This window comes from Larus michahellis, chromosome 1 (genome assembly GCF_964199755.1).
Source record: "Larus michahellis chromosome 1, bLarMic1.1, whole genome shotgun sequence".
Classification (NCBI taxonomy): domain Eukaryota; kingdom Metazoa; phylum Chordata; class Aves; order Charadriiformes; family Laridae; genus Larus; species Larus michahellis.
Window position 1 is genome coordinate 196,251,705 of NC_133896.1, and position 26,881 is coordinate 196,278,585.

Here is a 26,881-nt window from a genome sequence, read left to right on the forward strand (position 1 = left end):
CTGTGTACCACACTCAGGTTTTTCTACAATCCATTTTCCCCTGTGCGTGAGGACTGAGCCCAGTGAAGAGCCAGACTCTGTAGGCATTTGAGAAAGAAGCACCACAACAATAGTCATCCGACTCTGCCTGTCCTGAAAGCTTATTTCATTTTTTGCATCCAAGTGAACAGAGAAATCCTTTATGTGCTCTCCCGCCCGTGCAGCCAGCACGATCAACAGACCCAAAGCACCATCTTCTTCAGAGCAAACGTGATTGACAGCCCTTTGGTGGGTAGAATAAGCAGCTTGAAAATGTTATTGTTTTGTACAAGTGGTGTGAGACACTGCTTTTTTATTTGCATCTACAGCTGTTAAACAGCGTCAATATCTTCAGGACTTTTGATAAGTTAGGTTAAGAGTATTGATTTCCATTTTATTATTGTACATTTGGAGGAAAGAAGTGCTGTAGTTTAAATACAAGCAATGACTCAACTAGTCTGGAGGCTTTGATACAGTCAGTTATTTAATCAGGATACTCAAGGGACTGAAAGATGGGCACAGAAATGGATTTTCTCTGCAGGTCACTACTTTATTAATTTAACAATGGAGAAGGGGCAGCCTTAAGCTCCTTCCCCTCATGGGAGGTATCTCATTGGATCCAGTGCGCAATTAAATGGCTCCCCAGCAGAAGACCAATAGCTCAGAGCTGACCTTCAGCCTCCTCCCGGAGTCGGTCCACCCCTGAACTTCTTCCTCGCTCCCCTGTGAAAGGAAATAGTACTACGAAAGGAATGAGAATGTGAAAGGTAAAATCTCCCATTCTCTTTACAGGCATGAGTTACACCAGTGACCTTATTTGTGTCAGGGAGCACTGCCTTTAAGCTTTCACATTTACCTCAGTAAGTGATGCCTAATTCTTCCCTCTTTCATCTTTATGGTTCTCCCATTCTTGCCCCTGGTAGTCCAATATGCCTCTCATGACACAAAAATATTTTAAACACTCTGCCAGCTTAAGCTGTATTTGGTTAATACACTGCAAACAGGAAGTAAATTCAACACAAACACAAACAGAGAAGGTAAAGCAAAAATGGCGTAAAGATGGATATTCTGCAGCCAGGGCAGGTTTAACTGAGACTGTCTCTTACTCTTTGAGGTGTACTCTTATGTGCGAGGTTCCTGTGTGCCTGAGCACAAATACTTCCTTTTATTCTCCAGCAGTTGCACATTCCCCTGAAAATCATGGAAAAACTTCCTTACACTGAAAAGGACTGATGTCAAGGAGTGAAATGCTCCCCTCCCTTCCTAACTATACCAGAAGGAAAAAAAAATCTCAATTTTCTGTAGTTTTTCTCTTTCTTGTTTTCTTCCAACTCTGCCCAGAACAAGAGAGTTTACCACCAATATAATGAAATTCTCTCATTAAATTACACTAAAAACTACAGCAAACTCCATTATGCTCTAAAGCAAATAGTTTTAACTCCCAATTCCTCTGCCAAGGTCTATATTATTATAGGGGCTCCTCAGGCCATGCTGCTCAGTTCATCACTTTCTTTTTATAGTTGCGATAATTTTTTAAACTGTGGGGTTTGCTCCCAGCCCATGGCAATTTTGCTGCCTTTTCTTCCCTGCTGTTTGCCTGCATACAAGGCAGACAGGGAGCAACCCTTTGCTTCTAGAGTCAGTGCTGTGAAAAAGTCTAAACATAGGCTGGAACTGAAGAAAGTCATACATTTATTTATAGTTTTGTTTACAATTACATTCCCCCCAAAATTTTTTTCTCTTTCGTATAGAATAGAACAGAACAGAACAGAATGGAACAGATTAGAATAGAATAGAATATTTTAGTTGGGAGGGACCTACAACAATAATCTAGTCCAACTGCACGACCAATTCGGGCACGACCAAAAGTTAAAGCATGTTATTAGGGGCATTGTCCAAATGCCTCTTAAACACTGACAGCCTTGGGGCATCAACCACCTCTCTAAGAAGCCTGTTCCAGTGTTTGACCACTCTGTCAATAAAGAAGTGTTTCCTAATGTCACGTCTGAACCTTCTCTGATGCAGCTTGGAACCATTCCCACGCATCCTATCCCTGGATACCAGGGAGAACAGATCAGCGCCTCCCTCTCCACTTCCCCTCCTCAGGAAGCTGCAGAGAGCAATGAGGTCGCCGCTCATGTAAAGACAATCCTTTATAATTCTCTATATTCTCATTTCATGCCATTATTTTCTTCAGTTGAACTATTGTATTTCTTATGTTCATGTCTGTAATAATTCCTGTTCAATACAGATTGGTAACAATTACTGAAACTCTTGTGTGCTCATTGATGTCATGCCAAATGAAATCATTGCTCTGTCATCATTCTCCAAAATCTGTATTAAGTTTATAAAAGAAAACGTTGCTCTCTTTGATCATTAAGTTACTGAGTACAACACATTAGAAAAGATCTTACTGCTAAGTTACTTTTGTGAGAGATGTAATATCAGGATACAATAATTCATTAAATATGTAACTTCATGCCTTAAATAGTTAAGGTTTTGAAACCTGGGCAATCAGGATTTTTTTAATTTTAGATGACTGATAATTGCCCTGAAATAATTTTTCTATTGTTACATCACGGCCAACCTCAGAAACAAGGATTCCTCTCAATCTGACACGAAATTTTTCTTTTCTTAAGACATTACCTCATTTCTTTTAAAACAGGTATTTTTGTTGCTGTTTTTGGATGATAAATACGTAAGGTGACTGACTGAAATAATTTCTCATCACCTAAAATCTGCCTATATAAGGAAACACTTCCACATCCTCGTTATTCAGACACGAACACTCATGGTTACATTCAGAAGTTGACATGGACAAAAGCTCTATGTGATTTGTTGGGTGAGAGGCCAATCTAGATGATCTTTCCCATCTGGTGTTTAGGCCTATGGAACCAGCTTCTCTTTGACATCTTGATCCTGCAATGCAAATTACTAAAATGTACACCTGCAACATCGAATTTCCCTGTTGATACTACTCGTTTGTATTACTCCTTTATGTGATGGTAATCAAAGCATCACAACATGCAGAATTGCAGATGTGTCCTAGCTAGTATTCGCAAACCAAACCAAACCCACTCTGTTGCCTCAATGTGCCTCCTGTTGTATAAATCCTGTTACCGAGAGAGAGTCCTCACTCTTAGGTCTTACCAAGATCTTGCTCAGAACATCATCTTCTCTTCTGGCCAAGCTGTTTCTTTCTTCTTCAGTTTGTATTGCTACTTTCAAGTTTCAAGAAATTCAAATTCTTGTTATGACCAAAACTCCTCTTGATGCTATCCTTGCCTGCAGCTTTCTGTTTTCTTCTTTTTTTTTTTTTTATTAAATCTACCTTTACCGTCTTAGGTTTGTCATGCCTCTTACTTCTTGACACTCTTACTCAGGAGTTTTTCCTTTTAAGCCAAGTATTTCCTTTCCTCTCCCTTACATCATCCTTTAACTAATTTATTTTCCTCTTTTGCATAGGAAACACAAGCCAGGGTGCTGAAATCTTAATATATGGTTTTAGATCTTTGGGATGGATTTTTTTTTTTTTTTTGAAACAGTGCAAACTTATGACACAAACGTTCTTTTCTGAAAAGGCTTCCAGGATTCCAAGCATATTATCTCCAATAATGGAAAGTTATTTCAAGGCTTTTCTAAAGCACATATAAATTTGTTATGTTTCCTTGAGTGAGAAATAAAAAATCCTCTGAATTTTTAAATGTAGCTTCTCTTCTGACTGGAACCACTACAGATTTTCAAAGTCTACAAAAAAGGAAGTAAAGGAATAAAAAAATCATATGAAAACTGTCATTAGCATCCCTTAGTTGGCAGTCACTAAAATTTACAGGCATTTTAAAAAAACACTGCTGCTGTCTGGGATGCTACAATTGTTTCCACATGTGAAAAGTGGTGAGTAACAGCCAGAAAGCCTGAAGTTTCAGTTGTGCTAGGATAAAAATTGCCAGTAGTATTTTTCAAAACACCGTCAACTGCATTTAGAAACCTGCTAAATTTTACAAGTCAAAAGTACTTAAGGTCTTTTTTGTTTAGAAATGCCTAACTAGGTTATATTATGCAATATCTCAGTGAATTCACTAATGAAAAAAGAAGTCCCAAAGGTCAAGATTAAAAATCCCATAAAGCTCTGGGGAGGCTGCAAACATAATTTCTCTGCATTAACAACCATACCAAGAGCTCTCTGTTCCTATGGTAATTCCTTCACTGCTTCTGTAAGGTTCCCAAAGAGTGCCTTCCTAACCCTTTCCCTTCCTCCTCTTCTGCATCAAGAGCTCCAAATATCCTTTCTGGCCTTCTCCCCTCTTTGCTGTTCACCTGGCTTCTCATGCTCCCACTGTACCTTGGCCTCTCTCTCCCTCCCTTAAGAACACAGGAGTTGTGTAATGCCCATCTTCCCACGCAATTCCATTTCCCCTCCTTCATCCTTCCTTTTTCTTTTCTTCAGACATGAAGAGAAGCTGCTCAGTTAAACCCTAAAGCACACGCAGGACTTTATTCCGGGCAAAAAATTGAAGGTAGTTTTGGTTTCCCTATTATTTAAATAGAATTTAAAAAAATATTCAAACTCACACATCACCATTTATACTAACAAGAATGCTGAGCTGAAAATGGAAGCTACTTATTCTGTTGAGCAATCTCTAGTCTGGACAAAACAGCAAAACTGAGCATCTCTGTCTTTATTCCACAGCCTGGTCTGGAAAGCAGAAGCGGTCAACCTGGCCTCCACTCACAGCACTCAACAGGTCAATGCATCAAGTGAAAAAAGCAGTGGTATTTTTGAGTAAACTGGGAGAGAGAATATTTCTGAAGGACCCTCGTCTTTCAAGGTTGGTGACCAAATGGCTCGTGAATTCTGCTATCCAGGAAAGGCCACAGAAGCAGAAAGAGCCTGGCTTTGATGGTACCCACACAGCTGCCGGAAGAAAGGGAAAAACTAACTGGGATCAGAATAAAATACAAATACCCTAGATTTGTTAAGTGTTTTGGGGAGTAATTGGGAGTGGAGCCAAGGAAGTAACATTGGGCTACTTCCCATGGTTTCAAGGGAGGCTGATGTCATCTGAAGAGTGCTCTGCCTCTTACACATAGCAAATATTTATTCTATGCCATTAGAAGGGAGAATTTCTTGGGGACCACATCAGGTTTAATACTGTTTATTAGCTCTCCTTGCCTTTGGTTTTGTTTAAGGCACCGTGTGTGTTTTTAATTGTCATTTTTAGGAGCACAGAGGCCTTTAAGCATAGGCATCTATCCATAAAAAAACAACAGTAATATCAGCAGGAGGTTTCAAACTTCATCCACTCTTTTCTAATTAATTTTTTTTTTCTTCGTGACTAAGAGCTTTAACAGTGCATGCTAACAGCTGGTTTTAACTATGCTTTTTATTTTAAAAGCTAAATTGTGAGCTTTAAAAATTCACAGTTAAACTTTTTAAAATCAACAATAAATGTATGTAAAGTTTCTGCATGACAAGTTTATTTCAGGAGGGAATGATTTTTTAAAGAACAGAAATTCTTAAATTCACACACTTCTTTCATTATTTTTCTGTCCTTCAACTGAATTTATTCACCTTTTAACAAAAATGTTTCAGGTTATTTCCCTACTCTTCTTTCACTTCAATTTCCCTCCTCAATAAAGCCCTCTTTCTCTCTTAAGAAATGCTCATACACTCGCATTGTATTCTGTAAAACTACTACACATTTATACATTTTGTGTAACTTTGTGATGAAATTGGCAATATAAGAAATAAGAAAAGGGAATGTGAATATTTAGGACAGTATTTTATTTCTGTGACTTGGTATAAATTATGTGCAACTGGCTTTGGTTGTAGGAAGTGTAGTAAACTATGACTCTGGAGAGCAATCTCTAGCTGGTAGGTGCTCAGGACATCTACTCACCACATTTTTTCAACCTGTTTACTTTAGTCTATGTGAGTCAGCAAAGGACCAACCCCTCAGATGAACAATGAACTCCAAAGAGCTAAACTGACTGTCTTGAAAAATTTCCACACATAATGTAGCAATTTTAAAAAGTAATTTTTACATTAACCACTAATTTGTCAAAAATTAAAAACTTATAAAGACCATCCTGAGTTAAAACAAAAAAGATGCAATGACTTATGATGGAAGTTAATGCAACCATAAGAGGCACAGACTAATGCAGTTACTGATAGTAGTTGCGTTCACATTATGCTTACAGTGATCACAATAACAGAACATAACAGAATAAAAGATAGAGATTAAAAAGTCCCTATTTTTCTATCTGCCCATAGTGTACTTTCTTCCTAACAATGCATTTTTACATTGTTTGCCCATTCTAGTTCGAAATGAACCATTTAATGAGGCTTTTATGGTTTCTCTTATGAGATTTGTACAGTCGAACTACAGCCTATAGACCTTAGGAAACTTCTTCTGCCATTAAGCCTGAACTTTCCTGTCTGAATTTGATCCTGTAGCTTCTAGTTAATCTGGCATCGGACCAAGTAATATCCCTGTCTCGGCTGGCATGAGCAACTCTCCGTATTCCTGCCTTTCTGCTACACATCCCCTTTCACTCTCTTATTTTCTGTCAAGCTCTTGAAATCCTGTTCATAAATCAGTCTTCTCTGTCCTCTCATCACTGGCATGCTCTTCTCTGAATTCTCTCAAATCTTTCTGGTAAGCCAGCATAGAGAATAACACACCATGCTCATGAGGGGGTTCAACTAAAACATGAGAGAAAGGGGTTCTAGTAGCGACAGTTCATACCCCATGGCAATTTGGCCAGTAGTTGACAAGAATTCAGATGATCATAAGCAGGTCCTCTTTTGAACTAGTGGAACAGTGACATCATTTGATGTAGAAGTAAATAAATGAAGGTATAGGATCAAGTCCAGAGAATATCATAGTAGTGGAAAATAAATGTTATTAATCGCTCAAGTAACGAGTGATCTTTACTGCCAGAATGATAGCTTACACATATTTCAAAAAGCCATTACACAAACATACACATCATATTTATTTCTACTTATTTTACAATTAAGAACATCCCCTGTAGGAAAACACAAAAGAAAATGAGGAAAACAGGGAAGCAAACAACAGAACAGGCCTTCTGAAAGCTTGCAGTAATAAAAGAGGACAGGGTACTTAATCATTAGAGAATGCACTTTAGCTGTTACTTTTTTTCTTCTGGTTTATTATTGAAATAAAACATGGCCACCGAAGATATTTTTTAATGTTTGGAACGCAGAACAGACTCAGTAAAACAAAGTATCTAGCATATGTATTTTGTTCTTGTTTTATAAATATAAAACTATACAAAATTAGAAGTGTGACTTCAGGTTCTACTTCTGCTTGATCAAAAAAAATAGCGAAACTCATGAGTAAAATCTTTCCTTGTTAATGAAATAAAATGCATTAAGTTAAGAATGTGATAATATAAGGTTAGGGGTTTTCTTTTTTATCTGAGCGGAAAGTAAATGCTGGTTTATCTCTTTGCTCTCAGCTTCATCTTTCTCTCACAAATCTTCTGCCTTGTTCCCACCTTAAGAAGGTGCTCTGAGATTTGCGAAGTACATGCTCGTCACTACAAATTGTGGTTATGATGAGGCCGCAACCATCTGCCAGCCTTCAATTTATCCACTGCAGGACACAAGAACTGTCTCAGAGAACAGGCAAACCTTCAAAACTAACAGCTGAAAAAGGCCTGACGGGGAAGTAGGTAAAACATACATGCTGAAAGGTGTCGCATATAGTATTCATGAAGCTTCAGTGTATATTAGAATTTCAGTTTTTGGAAACAGGTTATGCTGCTACATTCAAAATAAATGTTCTCAGTTATTTTCAGGGTTTAGCTTATAAAGAAATAATTCTGCTTGGATTATTTCCCAGAATGCATTCTTCAAAACTTCACTTTGTTCTTGACATAAATTGAAAACAATAATATAGATATACTGTACACAGGCTTCAAAATGGCATTAAAGAGGCACATTATCAATATGTTTAAAACATTTAGAAAGCTCGGCTTTGCGTCTTTCTAAGTGAGTGACGAGATACTTAGACTGAGTAATATCTGTTCCAATAAACTGCTGTATGTGAAATGTTTTGAATAATAGTTAATTTATGCTGAGGTAATGACAGCGTAATTTAACTGAAATCTGTGCTAATAGGAAAAAAGAAGCCCCTTCCAGCTATTTCTGTTACAATCAGCTGCAGTAATTTTCACCCTATCTCTCTCTCTTTGTGTCTCTCTCACATAAAATATTACTTTAAGTGCATGTTAAAATGCTTGTTGCTAATTTTAAAAATCAATAATTGGTACCTGTCATCCATATGGAGAAAAACAAAATAACCAGACAATAAAGAAGAAATTTTCATGTACAAGTATTTTTCATGTACATGTACTTCTGCAATAAAAGAGAGCAATTGCGGTTAATGATGTTCTTTTCATATCGACAAAACATTAAACTCAGTTTGGGTAAGACTCCAGGGTGTTCTGACAAAAATGCATATGAAATTTCTAATGTAGACGAGAACTGGCCAAACGATTTATTCCAAATAATATTTAAAGTAGACAGAGACATTATTCTGGGCTATGAGTTATTTATAAACTCACCCTAGTATTCCTTCGATGAATGAATTAGCTGCAATATTTATCAAATAGGTTGGTTGAAGTCTCATCAGCTACATAAGTTATCAGCAGTTCTTCAGTTTGAATGGTTGGTGACGTACGTGGAGTGGCAGTGTTTGTCTCCGTCTGGATGCTGAGCTTTTTAATCACAAGCGCAATGAACACTAAACAAAACCCAAATCTTCTAGAATGCTATTCTGGTCCCAAAACCACCTGTACACCACGATTCCCTTTACTTTCAGGAACTGTGTATTTTTTTGACTATTAAAAGATTCTGAATTCCCATAAACATATAACAGCACCGACCCAGGTATCGTCAGGAACTCAGATCAGCACAGATTCATTAAAATATTGATTATCCGGTCATCTCTAATACATTAACTAGAGATATAATCGATCATTAATCTAACTGTAGATATTTTTTTTAGTAATGGTTGAAGGATGTTTTTCATTTGGAATTCTCTAGATCAGATTACGATTTCTGACCCCTTGTCATAAATGGCTTGCATTGCTTAGGCTAGGTGCTCACAAAAAGTTATTTCATAGTTAAAATGATTCAGCTGTTCTGCAGCAAACACCTTCAGAAAGCTTTTTTCCCCGACCAAGAAACAAGAAAAAGAACACACTTTAATTTAATTTAAAAATAAAAGCCTATACATTGGGCTTTCATTTACTGTGTGGTAAATGACCTCATGCAATTTACACTAATTTCTTATTGAATGTTCTGATTGAAGGTGTCTCCTCCTGTATTCAGTGTCTTCTACAGGAATCTTTAACTGCAGAAATAAACATCCTCAAAAATCCCTGTATTTTTCTTCTTGATCTACAGAGGGCTAGCAAAACAAAGTGACAGCAAGTAAAGACTCTTCCTTTCCCATTTACAGAAGAGGATGCTGAGCTCACAAACTCACTGGAAAGACATAAAAATCATTATACCCACAGATGCTCCCAGAGTGAAATATAAACATCCATTTAGTTTTCTGTTTATAATCTCTTCACACAAACAGAACAGATTCACAAGCAAAGAAAAATAAAAAGTAATCAAGGTTTTTTTTCCCAAAAATGGAGCATAATTCGGGGAAAGACACCTGGTTTGTATGCCTGCGAAACACAGTATTTGGGAGTGAAGGAGATGTAGACTTCTCGACAAAAACCCAAAGGATGCAAGTACACATTTCTCAGAGAAGAACAGAGCCCTTAGCATATAAGAAAATTATTTCCACTTTGATGATGGTTTTTACTCAATAACTGTTCTTGTTAAACAGATTCCTTCAATTAATTTTGAAAGAAGTGGATACTGATACTACTTGCAGCTTCCTACTTATTTCACCACTATCTGTATTTGTGCCTAAGCAGGACTGCTCCTAGAAAGGAAGCAAAGACCATCCCTTGTATGGAGGCAATTAAGCACAACTGAATATGGAAGTGGCCAGTGCTGTGGGTACAATTCAATCAAGCAGATCAATAGGGGTGGTTTTGATATTCTTGTCACATCAAAGAAACGGCGCCCAGAAGAAAAAGATCTAACAAGTTAAAACTGAAATCAGAATAAATAAGAATAACTCCAAGCAAAAGCAAGAACAAGCACATGGTTGCAAGGGCTGGCATTACCTTGAAAGCATTATATAGTGCTATTAGAATAGTGTGTTAATTTTTTCCTCATAAATTTGCCAGGTTCAGCCACCAGGGAAAGGCTAGCATTCCATCTCCCTTTGTTAAAGATATATCTATCTTGCTGAGTCTTGACAGCCCTATCATGTCAGCCCTCTGTAGTAGCATAAGAGTGTTTCAGCAAGGAGGGCGAAAAAAAGGAAAGAAAGAAAAAAACCAAGAAGTGAAAACTGATGTGATCTACTCTGCTTCCTGTGGGCATATTTCACCACAGCAGATCCAGAGGGATGCTTTGTTATTCCTGTCAGATCAAAGAAAGAGATAACAGAAGAAAATATAAGAGGAAAAATAAAACCGAGAAATGAGGGTAACTGAAAAGCACTGCGAGACTACCGCATCATTATGACTTTTCAAATTATTTAAATATGCTAAATATCTAGTCACCACCAAAGGAATAAATATTGCATAGGCCATATGCTCTGTTAGCTGCCAGCAAAACTGTCCTACCAGGATTAGTTTACGGGCGCAGCAACTGCCTGTCAAACACTAGCAATTTTAATCATTTCTCAATTTGCTGTGTGAGTTGCGAGTACGCTCAGGTATTTTGACAGGTGGCTGCTCGGAACAAATATCTGAGTCCAGTACCTTCACACCTCACCTCCTTGCTTTCCTACGCACTTGTGATTCTTGTTGGAGGTGGGGGGACGCAAGCGTTGGGTGACGATGCAGCAGTCGCAGGAAAGTCACCGCGCTGCACTGCTCAGCCCTATTTGCGACTCCCATCCAACACAAGGATGACACAAAGTCAGCCTGAAGTCTAGCGCAAACCAATGGCCGTGTAATATAATGTTTCACTTGATTTTTCAAAACGGTTCTAATCACAAACAAGCTGAATGTCTTAAAAAAACCCAAACTAATTAGAGACCTGGCCATGATTTTAAACAAATAAACAGAAAACCTGAAATAGTACTTTTCTGCACACTAGAGGAGCTTTCAGTACTACATGTCGCTAATCTATTATGCACTAACTGAACATGCCCACTTAATTATTTTGTGTTTAATCTACAAGGTAGTACTGAAAATAATTTTATCTCTTGTGTTGCATTTTTTAAGGATCGGTATAACTGTGCTGTTCCCTTTCACAATACTTTGCGTCATGTAGAAACAAGTTCCTAACCTGAAAAAAAGCAAAACTCTATTGATTTTTGAGTGTCCAAATTTACAGGTGTTTGGCAAAAATGAAGCTCACAAAATCTATAGACATTTCGGGAGACACCAGAGGAAGAACTATATTTTCCTAAAGAAGTGAACTGATAACTTCAAAGGACCAGAAGTAAACTGTATTTCCAATATTGTCCCTTATACATAAGCATCCTCAGCATCAAGCCCCTGAAGTCAGCCAAATCTATCCAGTGGAAAGGATGTGGATTATGATGTAAACTAACAGTAAAGACAATTCCAAATAACATCTAATGTCCAATATAACTACTGTTTACATATTAAAAAGAGATACAGGCTTTGTACCAGGGATGTCCTGTCATGTTTCTCCACAGGAGAAGACTGTCATGGTAAAGTTCATTATCAATTACTGCTTTACAAGTACAAGATGAGTTAAGCTGTCATAATTTTCTCAGCCAGAGATCCTGTGCTGTCAAAGAATGTCAATTTTTAATCTGACAAAAGGAAGAAAATTATCTGCTATTCTGACCTCTAATTTCTTGACATTTTAATGCTGTAATTGCTGTGGTTAGTGCTGCAACCATGATTTCACCTGTCAAGTAAGAATGAATCAATATCCTTAAGCTGTTCTTCAAGTTTTAGCTTTCACCTCACTGCTTTTACTTTAAAAAAGGAAAAAAATACGAATAGAATACAAAAGGCTGCAATAAAAAAAAGGAAACAAAAGAATAATTTGGGGGCTGGAAAATGCTTATTTTGTTACATATTTTTTCTCCTCCTTATTACAAAATGAAAACAATTTTGCAATGTACGGAATAAAAGAGACCATTAGAACTGATAGAACTGGAGAATTTCCCAATTTCAAATCATAAAAGAGCTAAACAACAAAATTCAACTGTATACATTCTGTGGAGCATTTAAGTCAGGAATTTCATTTTTTCCTCATCACTACCTAAAATAAACTATAGTGATCAAATATTGTTTGTGGTACCAGAAAATTAAAAAGTTGTTTGAAAAATCAAAATCAGTATGTTCAAATGAAATCAGTATATTCTACCCATCCAGGGCGGATCTTAAGTTGCCAAAGAGTTATTACAGGTGCAGACATATGTGATTTCATAGACTTTAGTAATCTGAAACTTAATGCTATCCCAGCATTCTGGTTTCACCCATTGTGAATTTGCAAAACAGAAAACGAAGAAAGCAAGCCAGATGGAGAATCTTCCACTAAATAGGTCCAAACAGAAAAAAAGTAGAGGATGGCCATTTTCCCAGTGTTAAACAGCAGTGAATTCTTAGAGGGCTCCCCCGTACATGTGAGAAAGATGTAAGGAACGGCAGGCGTGAGTTATCCCACCATTGAATATCTTTTTGCTCCAGCAAGAAGGCTACTGAAGTGACTCCTTTACCATGCTTCACAGATAGCTAAAACCAACCTATTCCTCAGCGTTTAAGCGAGGTGCTCAAGCAAAGGGTGCAAGGGCCAAGGCATAGAATGAACAGCTCACCAGAATCTGCCTTTTTAAATTATGTCTTTCAATCAGCTCAGAACTAAATGGGAGGTGTTTTTATTTGGAGCCTTATTTCACTGGACAGGTTCTGCTGGGACTCAGCTCAATACAAAATTAGCTATAACCACAGTATGAGGAGGCTACCACCGTATTTGAGTCCATTGGTCTGGTAATGGCTCCTGCCAATAAGGTTGTATTGATTGGGTTATTTCACAGCCAGTTATCGAGAACATTCACCATCTTCTGTGTGACAGGACACAAATGTTTCAGTTTATTTAGAAAATAAACATTAAGAGCATTTGGATACCAAGATATGCACTTTCTTGGATAACTGCAAAGCTCAATTGATTCGAAATCACAGAGTTTCTAAGTTAAGATGCAAGACACCACCACCTGCCACTGTAAAACATACTAAACAATTGTTATCACTATTTTTAAAGGCACCAGTGCTCCTATTGTTACATTTCTGTATTTATAAGTGGTATTCAAAGACTTTAGTTTCTAATTTATTTCATGGAATATCTAGCAAATTTCAAAATACAGTAAAAAAAAAAAAGCCAACAAAACAATTTATATAGAACACACGTACTTGTAACAGAAACATGATATCCAAATACCTGACCTACTAGATCATCACAATGTCAAATGCTTGTTACTGGCGAAAGAATGTCTGCTAGTTTCATAAATAGAGCTCAGGGAAACAGAAGAAGACTCTAAATCTCTCTGTATTTACACGTGCATTGTAATTTCTGATTAAAGATTAATAAAAAGTATTTTTAACCTTTTTATAACAAACCACAAATAACCAATGTCTAAGATCTCTTGGAGGAGAAAGTATACTATTTTTAAATGCTTGCATACAACTTTATGTATCGCTATATAACAAAAATTGGGAGGATTCATTTCTTCTAGACATGCTGCCTTCTCATTGCTATCGATGAATTTTATTTACGAATCTAGCTTGTGGCAATGAAAGTAAAGTTCTGCTTTTAGAAGTTTACGTGGCATAAGTAGCCTAAGAAGAGGTTTATATGCTATTGACTGACAGGGCATGGGTTAGATGTACAAGTGAGTGAACAAAAACATCTCCATGAATTTCTTGAAATTTCTGATGACAAGTTATGCATGTAAGTAGAGCCACAGGAGAGCTGAAGAGTCTCATCATGTCATAAGATGTTAAATAAGGTGCACAGACAGACAGAGAGACCTCAATTCTACAAGCTGCCCTGTGGGAGTAGACCCTTAAAGTCAAGACATAGGAGTCTGCCCATGCAAATCAGGACGTTAAGCCATGCAAATCCCTTATATTCATGGTGCTTGACACCTGTTTTATACTTTAAAAAGCATTGCACCTTCGTTATCTCCAGTTTTGTGCCCTATTGACTCTTCTCATGCTCAAAGTTTTAAATCCAGAAAACCATCATGTAGACGTTAACATTAAATATTTTAGGCAGCAGGACCAAAGCAATTCTGGCCATTCTTAAAACTAAGCGAATACTAACTGTTTACAAAATATAAGCTTCACAGGGCATGGTGTGAAAAGCCAGCTCTAGGAAGCTAAGGGTCTGAACGTTTTTCTTAGTTCTGCTCCTCAAAAAGCACCAAATGTAACAAGATGCAGCAATGCACTACTAAAAAACACCATGCCAAACCCCAATATTTAGCTGAACATGAATGCTTTCTAGAATCTCTTTCTTCCTGAAATCTGTAGATTCCTGTCTCCAAGATTGGAAAACAAACAAATAAACAAACAAACAAAAACCCATCGCCTGGCAATGTATAAATTATTACTGTTTTGCATACAGCAGATGGCAGCTATCTGGGGGAATGGAAGATTGTGTGTACAGCTTCATCACAGCGGTACTCATCTAGCAGCTGTTGCTTCTTCACACTTTTCACCAAATTTCAATTGTTTTAGCCAACGAATGGATGATATCAGAAAACGATCATTCAAATGAATAGTCTTACTAAAACCAAATACAGTCACTGGAAGGAAACATGTATCAGGATAGCGCGTACAATTTTTTTTTAGTTTACTGATAAATTTAAAATGCTCACTCGTATATATGCGCACATATATATATATGTTTCACGCATACATATATACAAACATAAACACTTGCACGCACAACAAACAGAAAACATTTTCTATTTTGGTAAAAATTTGATTGTACTTTACGTGATTAACACCAAATTAATCTGAATAATTGCTACTGTCACTCTAGCAAATATATTCTCACCAACATTATCTGACTGAAAAGGTTAGATCTTTTTTCCCTGTGACTATAATGAAGCTTTTTCTTTCTGATTTTCAGTTCTATTAAGTGAACTTAAAAATAAATTATAAAAAGTAGTACAATATATATTACAGAATATACATTATATTATAATTTCTCATATCATAACTGACCATTAAATATAGTGGCAACTTCAAGCAAACAAAATACTTTGGGACATCTATTTTGTTGCTAGTTTATTAATACTTGCTTCTGAAGTCACCTAGGGCCTAGGTTCTGATTCAAAGCCACGCACAACAATTTTCTCCAGCACTGAAAGATGGCAAAAGCACCATTTCTTGTGAGCTGACAGCAGTTTTTAGAATGAAATGGCAGTAAACACCTACCTCCCTGAGGACAGGATCAGTGATACTGTCCAGGTTCACAGAGCCTTCATATGTTAGGTAGTGGAAAACATTGAGTGCACGCACTGCTTCTGGTCCTCGTTGCTTGTAGCCAAATATAAGGTCAATCCACTGATGAAGCTGACATGATACAAACTCGCTTTCCAGAGCCTGCAAGTGAAATGTGGAGTTAGGAAATAAATTCCATCTTGCAATTTCATACTTAAATTACATCCTACCTTTTCCTATTAACTGAGGAAACACAATGGGTATCATTATGTTTCCAGTACAGCCTTATTTCATGTATTTTAAATCCTTGAAACACTAAAAAACAGAAGTAATTATGTTGAGAGAAACACTAAAAAGAAATCCTTCTTTCCTTCAGCTTTATATCATGCCAAATTTTGTCTCAGCTACTGGGTTTCTCCTAGCTGCAAGGGCTTTAGTTATAAATTTTTGGCCTTGTCAAATATTTAGGTAATTTATCAAGAAAAAAATTACAGAATCACAGAATGGCTGAGTTTGGAAGGGACCTCTAGAAATGACCTGGTCCAACCCCTCTGCTGAAGCAGGGCCACCTAGAGCAGGCTGCCCAGGACTGTACCCAGACGGCCTTTGAATATCTCCGAGGACGGAGACTCCACAACCGCTCTGGGTGACCTGTGCCAGCGCTTGGTCACCCTCACAGTAAAACAGTGTTTCCTGAGGTCCAGAGGGAACCTCCTGTGTTTCAGTTTGTGACCCTTGCCTCTGGTCCTGTCACTGGGCATCACTGAAAAGAGCCTGGCTCGCTCTGAAAAAAAATTACCAGCCTTAATACCATTTATTATGTAAACTGCTATGTCAAGCTTACTACTACTCAGCATACAGGCAGAGCTGGCAGCAACCCTCTATATTACATTATCTAATACTTTTCATTCTCAAAGATTGTGGCTTTTTTTTTTTTCCCTTCCCCTGAGAAATCCTAATTCCTCCATTGTTTCTAGCACAGTGCCACTACTCAGCACAAACGCTTTCCAGCTAGGACAGAGTTTCATGTCTTCCCCAGGAAAGTTCAAATTTGACAGGGGGCTAAACTTTGGATAAAAATGTGTTTGCATTTTATTCATTTACATCAAAAGCAGGCTGCTTCAGAAATAATCATCGGACATTGCGGTAAGGTGCCACGCACCGCCCACCAGCAGCAGCCCCCTGCCCACCACCCCACGCGCAGGAACAGCCACAAACAGGACAAGCCACAGGGGTCTGGCCCTTTGGGTCATCACACAATCCTCCCGCAAGCGTTCTCCCCGTAACGCTCCACGGGGAAGAGCTGTGCTTTGGTGGAAAACTGGAGCCTTTTCTGTCGAAACCAGTGACTGTTATTTCGGAGGAACACGGATGGGAAGGCTTAGGCGTAATAGCTGACACGCAGCTGTTTCCAAGGGCTGAAGTGCAGCATACCATAAGAAGCTATAAGAAAATTTTGCAGGGAACTATATAAAAATTTGTTGTTTCCTTTTCAAAATCAGAAGCCATCATACGCAAATTGCGAGTAATATTATTTAAATAGCATTAATACTACTTAATGCTAAATACTATTAAACTAATACTATTTGGTTTCAAAGCATGTCTCCCAATAAATAATTAAGAAATGCCAGATCCTTAATTATATTTTATTGTGTGCGTGCACCATGATGCAGTCAGCAACTACATCATCCCATATAATCTTTTTCATAGGACTTTTGCCTCATTTAGCATGCAGGACGTTAGCATGCGAGGATAAAATTAAGTATGCCAGAGTAGCCATAAATAAAGCATTTCCTACCTTTTAAATGCTCAATTTTTAATGTTCCTTTGTATGTAATAGAATTTAAAATAGAATTTAAAGCCTGTTGTCTTTCCAGCATCCATCTCCGACCAACTTACAGTGAGCAGCCTAACTGTTCTCTTCCTTCTCTGAACTCTGCATATTTATAAGTTTCTTTTGCATCTGTATCTATTATTTATTTATTAAAAAGTGATTAATGAAACAAAATTGTTAGGCATTTGCTTTGGTCAAAAATAGCATTGTTATTTCTAGAATATGGGGAGCATTTCAGGAAAATGGCAAAACTTGTGGCTATTTAAAGGTGGGAGAGTAAATTTAAAAAAAACCAAACAAATGCTTGGGTCAAATGAGCGTATTTCACCCATTATCCCCACTCACATCCTCTCCCTGGTGTTAGGAGAGTTGAATGCCTATGTCATGTTTCCCTGAGGCAGTTTCTACTCGCATGACCAGCCCTTACTCAGCAGCTTGTCATTCCAGAGAAGGTCTTACTGACCCTGGCAGGTTTGGAGAACTTCTATTCCACATGGGTGAACGGTTCTTTAATAACTTATTAAATAAATGAGCTACTTCTTAACAGCAGCATGTCATGTCTTCTGTCTCCAACTCTTTTAGCTGATTTATTGTACTATGTTTATAGGTTTAATGGTTCTTTAAAGGTCTATATGCTGAAATGCAGGACAAGATATGCGGAAATTCATAAGGAGGGAATTTAATGATTTTGAACTATAAATTTAAGAACTCCACAGAAATTTGGAAGTCAGAAGAATTGCTGTCAGGGATACGAGGCAGTTGGTGGTGGCAAGGGGACTAACAGTCCTGGGTGGTGGAAGATCAGTGTGGTGGTGGGATTTGGGGCAGAGACCAGACTAGAAGGTGGAGAGATGAGCCAGAGTGGCGAAGAGGAGCAGCTCTGCATGGGCCTTAGCACCGCACAGCCTCCAGCTGTGGAATGCGATGGGTGCTGGATGATGTTCATGTCCTTTCCATTAGGGTGTTGTGTGGGTTAGGGCGCTAGGCATGAGCAATAGGCAGGGTGCACTCAAGAACGGGCCACCAAAAGGCTACAAAGTCCTACCTGACCCTCAGTGGGGACAAGGCTCCTGATCTGTGCTTTTTAACCTAGATTCCTTTTAGTCAGGGGAAAGCTTCTGATGCCAGGTCTGACCTGATTTGCTGGTGTTTCTCCCAAGTGCTTCTGCAATGCTACTCATGCGATGCCTGCAGAATCCTCTCCCTAATTTGCTCTAATGCACAGGCTGCTCCCCCTCCATGCAAGTGCCTCCTGAAAATTTATGAGCTGTTCACTGTCAACAGTACAGCGTTTGGTTTCTCAAGAATATGCAATGCTCAGTAGGGAATAGGGCGAGGGAATCTTCTGCGTAAAAAATAATTTGTAGGTATAGTAGGAACAACATACAGAAAAAGGGTAACAATAATATCCTTAAAATAGGCTGGTGATGGCCCTAAAGAAGAGCATTTTTCAAGAATATTTTGGCTTTAAAGCATTTGGGGGGCTTTAATTTTTTGAGCATATTTTCAATATGAAATATAAGGAAACAATTTCATTTTTTTTTTAGAAAAGCAATAATAATTATTACTTATATAATTATATAATATTATTTATGTTTTTTTTAAGGATTCTTACTGTTAAACAGAAATGAACTAATATCCAGCTTGTCTTCTATTATAATTAAAATGTACAGAAAACTGAGTCTTATTCAGGCACTCTCAAACTGAATTTGTTTGGAGCACTGTTCCTAGGGCTTCATTTTCAAATAGCAGCAGACCAGTCAGGATTTTTTCTTGGGTTTTGTTTTGAGGAAGGAGTCTCTCACATCACTGTTTTCAATAGAGTGGCTTTTATTGCTAATAGGTAAATCACAAGCATTATTATCCATCTAGTCCACACATATTTTGAAGTAAAAGTACTGTGTTTATTGTGTGTTTGCAGGCAAGTGTATGCATGTGTATGCATGTGTACGCATGTTCTACAGGCTGAAAATCTGACCTGTAGCTGTCATAAAATATAAATAGGTATTAGTAAGTTTATGTTTATGTATAAACTAAATAAAGTTAATATAAGGCAAGCTACTGCTTAGTGGGATCAAGCACCACAGCTCTTCTCTTTGTGCAGTATGAACGCCGCATGCTTTCCTCTCCGTTCATCCTAATTTGATGTTAAAATTATTTTTTTACAGATACTCCAGTAGGAGACACTGTGTTTTACTTTAATGCATGCTATGTGCTGTGCAAAGAATCAGGAGTTCTGGATTTATAAAACTTGCTATTCCAACCTCATTTTAACACAGTGTTTGTGTTACCTGGGTCTTTTGTGTCACTAGAGAAGAGGAAAGCCCTGATTCTGGCCCTCGTCTGGACCACAGTGCACCTGCCCCTCCTGTTTCTGCAGTTCCTGCCTTGTTTCCCCCCCTGCCCCCATAGCTATATGCTGTCTCTCTCTCCAAGAACTCCTACCACAGTACCTTGCTATTAACTTATTATTCAGTATATTTAAAAATATTTCCTTAAAACTACTCTGAGACACTTCAGTTTTGTAGATCTGCTCAATAACAGGCCATTGGCTGTTTCAGCCTCTGGGCTGGATTTGTCTTCTCCCCCCTTCCATCCGCGCTCCTCTGCAGCCATTGAATATACAGATTCTCTCCACCTAATATTCCTCTGCCTCATTTACCATTTCTTGTACTGATTTTTGGAGTAAAATCTTCGACTTTTGTCATAAAATAGGCAAGACTATTATCTGGAATCAGTTATGTTCATTTAAACAAAGTAATATTTTATTAAAAGTGACACAGAAGTGCCTTCTACAGATTCGGGTTATTCAGGGATGTCTGCCCAGAAACTGATCCTTTATGTGAGTGCCTTCGAGATGCAAATACGATTCTTCAGCAATATAGAAAGTTTAGAAAAAATAAAAAATCACTGCCATTTCCAAATTAGATTGAAACCCGTTAGCTGAATGAGTTTTAATTGCATTGAGAACAAACCTCGGCAATACACAAAATAAAATCAAAGCTACTACTAAGGAAGTAATATCAAATCTTATCTACCGCTTGTCTGGTACAAAAGGAATGTCAACTGCTGCTGAATGGTGAGGAGAAAAGATAAATCTTCCAGATCCTCATAGCGCAGAGATTTCATAATAGATGTTTCTAATGACTATTCAAGAAGCTTTTTAATTATGAAATACTATGCATGCTTCGGAATAGCCAGAGAACTGTACAAAAATGTAATCGGCAACAGAATAGCGCAAATAAATCATTTCAAAGACAGAAAGAAAATTCAATCTTAGTAACAGTTATGTAACAGGAACAGAATATGTATAACAAAACCAGGACACCGTTTAGTCTCTCAAAAATATAATTTATAGTAAATGCGTTTTACTCAACGCTGTAATTTGTAATTTAATATGTGTATAAACCATAATGAAAATATCATTATAATTAACTTTGAATTACACAATCTTGCATCTTCTGTTTCAAAACTAAAGAACGCTTATTATAAAAGCTCTGCTTCAGTGTTTCGCAGTGGTGTTCCCTGCCTTGATTTAACATGCTTGACTTCCTGACTGAATCTGTTCTATTTCTGGCTCTCAGGACCGCTCTAAGTCTGTGGGGATTGAGAGGCTGAGTAGGACTACAGATGCACATCTGTGGAAGGTTTTATGCGTGGGTTGTTTTTTTTTTCCTGGTAAACTGGGAGATTATGATTGATGAGCCCAGCATTAGGGTAATGTTATCGGGGACACTTTCTGCCTCTGTCCTTTGTGCCACTGCCGAGGTCAGACCATAATCATGTTAGCATTGAACATAGTGCTTTATTAATGTTTCATGAGTGACTCCGTAGTAATCAGTCTGGCTTTGTATGGATAAATAAAACTGCTACAACAATCCCTGACGTATACACTGAGTGCTTTAGAAGCTACTGTAATAGGTCTTAAAAGTAACTTGACTGAATGTCTTTTCTGCTTTTTGTAATAAGTCTAATTTTCACAAGTTTAAAGGAATCTCTTTTGATGGAAAACCATTTCCACTTCCATTTCTGTGTTTAGTTAGAAGTGTAAAACACCCAGCTGAACAGTCAAATAAAACAACACTAAAACCCTGCCTGCCGTTTATTAATTTGCACTGAATTTTAGCAAAGCTTAACCAATTGATTACATTATGTTGATTTTTTTCACTGTGCCTCTGGGATGTTTTCCAGGCTGTTCTCTACTTGCTTTGGTAAGTATCAGGATAAAATGCTGAAATTCTTGCTGTTACTTAAAGGAAAAAGTTTACATTCATAAATGTGCAAGTAGATTGTATATAAGGATTTGTATTTACTCCCACATAAAATTATATATTGTATATGCCTGTAGCAAGCAAAAAATAAGTATGAACAGAAGAAAATATTGTCAGCTAGGGATAAACAAGATCCCGCTGTACGTTACACAGTATCACATAGGATCCTTTCCACTGAAATGAAATGACTACTGCTGATTTCATTAGACAAGGGATCAGGATAACACTTACTCAAAATACGCCTCAGTTTTCTGTGGCTTTCCTGTAAACATGTACTCTACTCGCTTTGCTAAGTTGTCGTAGAAATTCCAGGCTTGCACAGGCTTGCTGTATTTTACACGTCAGCACCACACCCAGGCTATTTTTTTTTCCTCCAGATAGATTCTTGTATAACAGCCAAAGCTTGTCCTGGGGATGACCTAACTGAATAATACATCTGCTGGCTGGTTCAAAACATGGAATCAGACGTTAGGTAGGGAATGTCGAACTTTCCAATCCCTTTATATTTGTTCCTTACTTTAGCCAGTCTAGTTCTAGAGACCAAAAAGAGACCATACTGGCAGTTTGCTGTATGAAAAAGTTTTACTGAAAAATTACGGCACATTCAAATTATTACATTTTCAAAATTTAATTCCATTACTTCTTACTACACATTCTGTCTGCATTTTCATGAAAGGGATTATCCTTCTTTAGCTACTTGCTACTTTATAATAAGCTTTGTAAAAAACTATGCATACATCATGCTCTTTAAACATCCCAAAGATATTCACTTTGTTTCTAGTCTCTGAACTCCATCCAAATGTGAATACTTCTTCTGCCATCTAGTCACCCAGAAGTGAATCCAATATTCCAGGTGCAGTCTCAAAAGGACGATAGACAGGTAAAACTGTTTACATCCTCTGTGATGCAATGATTCTCCATAAATGGCATCAAAATACACTTACTTGTGGTGAATACAGAATTACAGAGTTTTATCTAATCTAATTGCTGCTCATTGTCACCCTTCCCTCGCTACTGCTCTATTTTTGGTACCATTTTTATTTCCAGACTTCTGCTTCCTATTCAATGTCTTTAATTCTTTCCTCCCAAGGTGATTTCCAGTGTAGTTTCTGCATTCAATTCAAATAAATCTATGCCTCTTTCTCCTGTTTTCTAGGCAATTCCCAACTTTACTATCATTTGTGAACTTCATCAGACTGCTCACTTGAAGATAGCATGTATCTGTGTAGAACTGAATTTTAACTACTGATCATGCTCTTCCTAAAAGTAGATGCTGGGATGAATAAAGACCATGCAGAAACTGCCTCCAGGCAAAACTGCATAATAACGGCGTGCTGCTGACATCTGTGGGGACAGGGGTGGAAGACAGTATAGGAAGGGTATGATACCTAAGTGAGATCATTTCTGATTTTAGAAATCTGCAAAGTGCTCAACTAGTTGAAGCCTGTAAATCTAAACCCACTCTAATCTTAACATCGGTTTGTCTGTCTCTCGGCAGTCTGAGCACGCTTACACGTGTAGGGAATCAGTCCTTAGTGCTATTACAGCTGAATATTTAAAAGGTATTTCCAGCTTTTAACGATCAGCCTTTCTTTCTTGAAAGTATAGTCCTGAAGGGGCGTAAATGCTATACTCTAAATTCATGCAAGCAGCTGTTTTCTTCAACAGCACAAAAGTTCTCTGTAGAGAGCTCCTATGCTATTTTCTAAAAAAGCAGAAGTCGCACAAGAGAAATCAAATAACCAAAGCTAAAGCTTTTCCTGAAGTGATCTCTTATGACATACTGCTTTTTATCTGCCTATTAATCATTCCATCTTTGTGGAAAGGAAAGATGGAGAAAACACAATTTAGGATACAAGAAGGAACGTTCTTTATAAAATTTCCCAAAGGGAGTCATTAATATGCATCTCTCATTATATTCCCCAATGGATGGCAGCTTGTTTATCCTTTTTCACTAAGGTATCACACTTCTGTTCTTACAGATGTCAAAACTAACACCTCTTGGTCAACTTTAGTGTGCTTAATCCTGGGCCCAGGTCAGGTTTAGCCACAACCACAATCCTAAAAAGGGCTCTGTGCAGTGACATGCCACTCCAGAGACAGGTACCTGTGATTGCGCATCCCACACTAGAGAATGCTAATGCAACATCATGATCCTTTGAGGCCACCTCCTTCTTTGCTAGTAAAATTGCACTTGAATTTATTGACACCAGCTGTGTCAATTACTTGTTTTTAGAAAGAATGTTACAATATACGCAGCTATAAGAGAAATCAGCCAAGAAAAAGAAGGAAAATGTTGCTCAGCTTCTCCCTGCCAATGAAGGACTACTCCCTGGAACACATTTCTCATGCTTTTTGTAGTGCATTTCATATGTCTCAAGTGATGAGGTTGCCATCACTTCCTTAGGAAACTGCTGAACATGTGTCAAACCATTTACTCCTCTAAATGGAGGACACTTCTAAATCATATACATCTAGGAATAGGTTTGTTTTTAGAATATTCTTCTATTCCTTTGAACTTCACATGGCTATTTTTTCTATCGACTCCTGGAGAACAAGTTCCTTTAAATAGGCAGTTCTTGAAACTAAATTGCCAAACCAATTAAAAGAAAATGAACACTGCTAGACTTACAATGCTACCACAAAAGCACTATAGGGAATAACGCACAAGGTGAACTGTATGGAAACCTGTAGCTTATTGAAAGTACAGTCCTGACTCCATAAGTAAGACAAGCAACCTGCATTTGAAGGAAGATCCATTTCCAGAACAGAACTGTAATTGAACTATTGCTGGCCAAAACATCAGAATACACCTTGCTTTTCCTACAAATGACTAGAAGCATGCGTACATATTAACTCTATCATTAATAAAAACATTATCTATCAAATTAAAGCAAAAAATATACAGCATAGATAAATGTCTTTCATGCTTAAATTCTGCAGACTTCATGGTGATTTACATCAGAGCAATTCTTCTGCAAAATTTCTTCAGAGACTGCAGTTGTTGACTTATGTTCACATTTCTACACTTCCAATCTCTGATGAATAGGAAGTGCATACCTTCGGTTGAGTAAGGAATATAATATAACTTGCAAGATATCAGCATTTGTAATAACCTTTGGTTTTTGATGTAGAAGGTGGTGAAGAGGAACAGACTTAAATTTTTCAGGCTATCCTGTGCTGTCCAGCTCATGCCCATCTGATGCTTTCTCATGAGAGAGTAAATGACTGAATTTCATTTACCATGATTTGGGCACATGGAAGGAAAATCCATTGTAAAATAAAGGGTTCTGTCAACCAAGACAGAATGCAAATTCTCCTTCACTTTTTTTTTTTTTTTTTTTTACCCTATAAATGTAGTTTTAAAGAGATTAAAAACAGTATTAGGTTAGCTTGAACTCCTTACTTAGGCTAAACTAAAAGGGAGCTTACCATCCTGTTGATACGGACAAAGTCTTCAGGCTTCTTGGCCCATGGAGGGAGATCAACATCATTCACAACAACTTCATCTTCCCTGATTCCTAGATTATAGCCATTACTGTTGACAAACATCTCTGGTAGGTAGTAAAACTCTGGAATCAACTCCTAGGAAGGAGAAATCACACAGTGAGACTTTATATTTATACAGAGATGATAAATGATGCTGCCAGAATCAGGCTCTGTTGTGGTACACATTAAAGCATTCCTGTTTTATTTATGTTTCTGTGCACTTGCTTAAGAAATTTTATAATCTGTTTCCTTGTCAGTCTTACAGTCAAACATATTTTTCATAATGGAATAGTCAATCTTTGTTTTTCCCATATCTGGTTTTTATGAAAAGCATAACTTTGGAAAAGCAGCGCATATCAATGAAGGAGACCTCTTCAGAATAACACATACAAGAAACAGCATGTTAAGCTTTTAATGCCATAAATATGTTGGGTTTTATAATCACTATTTAACTGAACTACTTAAGAGGGGGAAAAAAAGTTGCTGATATAACACTGTCTTGATTTTACTTTCTCTATATTCTTTAATTGCATAAGAAAAGGTGGCAATTTGACTACCTATATAAAGAAAAAGAATTCAGGGTGAATTAATTTTTCTGCTGTAAGAAAAATCAAAAAATACACAGAGAAAAAAATGTCAGTACCACAAATGTCCTTAAAACAGAAATACATGATATTTAAACTGTGAACGATCAATAACCAGGTAGCAAAGATCATCTGCAGTGCATTAATACATTACAGATAAGTTAGGGTGTGAAGTTTTTCCCAATTTCCAGGATAGCTAAATAGAAATGCAATTTGACATAATAAATATCACCATTTGTGGCTCTCTATTATTTTATCAGTAAGTATTGAACTGCAATAACAAAAAAGCTTTAAAGCCCACTATCTCTTTACTAATATCCAGATATAGATTAAATTCACTGAATTACATTGTTAAAAGCACTATGGCATTCAGTTGTGTAACATGATCAAAACTGATGACACAGCACCTGAAACCTGAGTCTCTTTGTGGTCCTTTCAAAGGCTGCAGACATGTGAAGCATAAAAAAAAAAATCACTGCAGACACAAACTTATCTAATTAAATCTGATCTGCAACTCCATAGAGAATAGAGCAGTTAAAAGCATAGATGGTCCTTTCAAATTTATTCATTTAAAGAAAGAAAAAAAAAGAGAATATTTATGTTACAATTTTAAGTATGTTTAGGGAAGCAATTTACTTGCTTCTTTACATCATTTTTAATATACAACAAACAGCCTGAGTTCAGATTAGACTAAAATGCAGTGCAAATCAATATCTAACCAGTGCAAAACACTAACCAAGTGAGACATGCCTGAGCTTGAAGAGCTCATTATGAAATGAGCTGTAATTTCAAAAAGCCAAAAAAAATTTAAAAGTATTACATGCAGTAAATAATAAAAGAGCAGCTAGAACAAAGCCAAACTAGAAGCAATCCTGAATATCCTATAAGGTTAAAAGAAAAAACATTACTTTACTGACAATCTTAAGTTTGATTATATACTTCTAATTTACTCAGAGCATTTCTAAAAGAAAATTTTTCCCCTTTCCCCTAAACAGGATTCACTAACTCTCAGATTCCTGAGGAAGTCCTTTGGTTTTCTCTAATGGAGCCCAAAGAAGAATGAACGATCCTCGCAGTTGGAGAAAATTAGACATTAATCTTTCTAGAGCTCAAGAAACTACTTCTAACTTGGGACTAAGAGCTGG

The 26,881-nt window shown here is 37.3% G+C and overlaps 1 protein-coding gene across 12 annotated transcripts in view; it reads right to left on the reverse strand.

Annotated features, from left to right (window-relative positions):
• NBEA (neurobeachin) overlaps positions 1-26,881 on the reverse strand; it is a 512,894-nt gene that overhangs the window by 32,826 nt on the left and 453,187 nt on the right. For all 12 annotated transcript variants that reach the window (XM_074567614.1, XM_074567653.1, XM_074567643.1 and 9 more), the window contains 2 exons: positions 25,096-25,248; positions 15,553-15,720 (listed from right to left, as the gene is read on the reverse strand). In XM_074567614.1, coding sequence (XP_074423715.1) covers positions 15,553-15,720; positions 25,096-25,248 — 321 coding nt within the window. The remainder of the gene's footprint in view (positions 1-15,552; positions 15,721-25,095; positions 25,249-26,881) is intronic.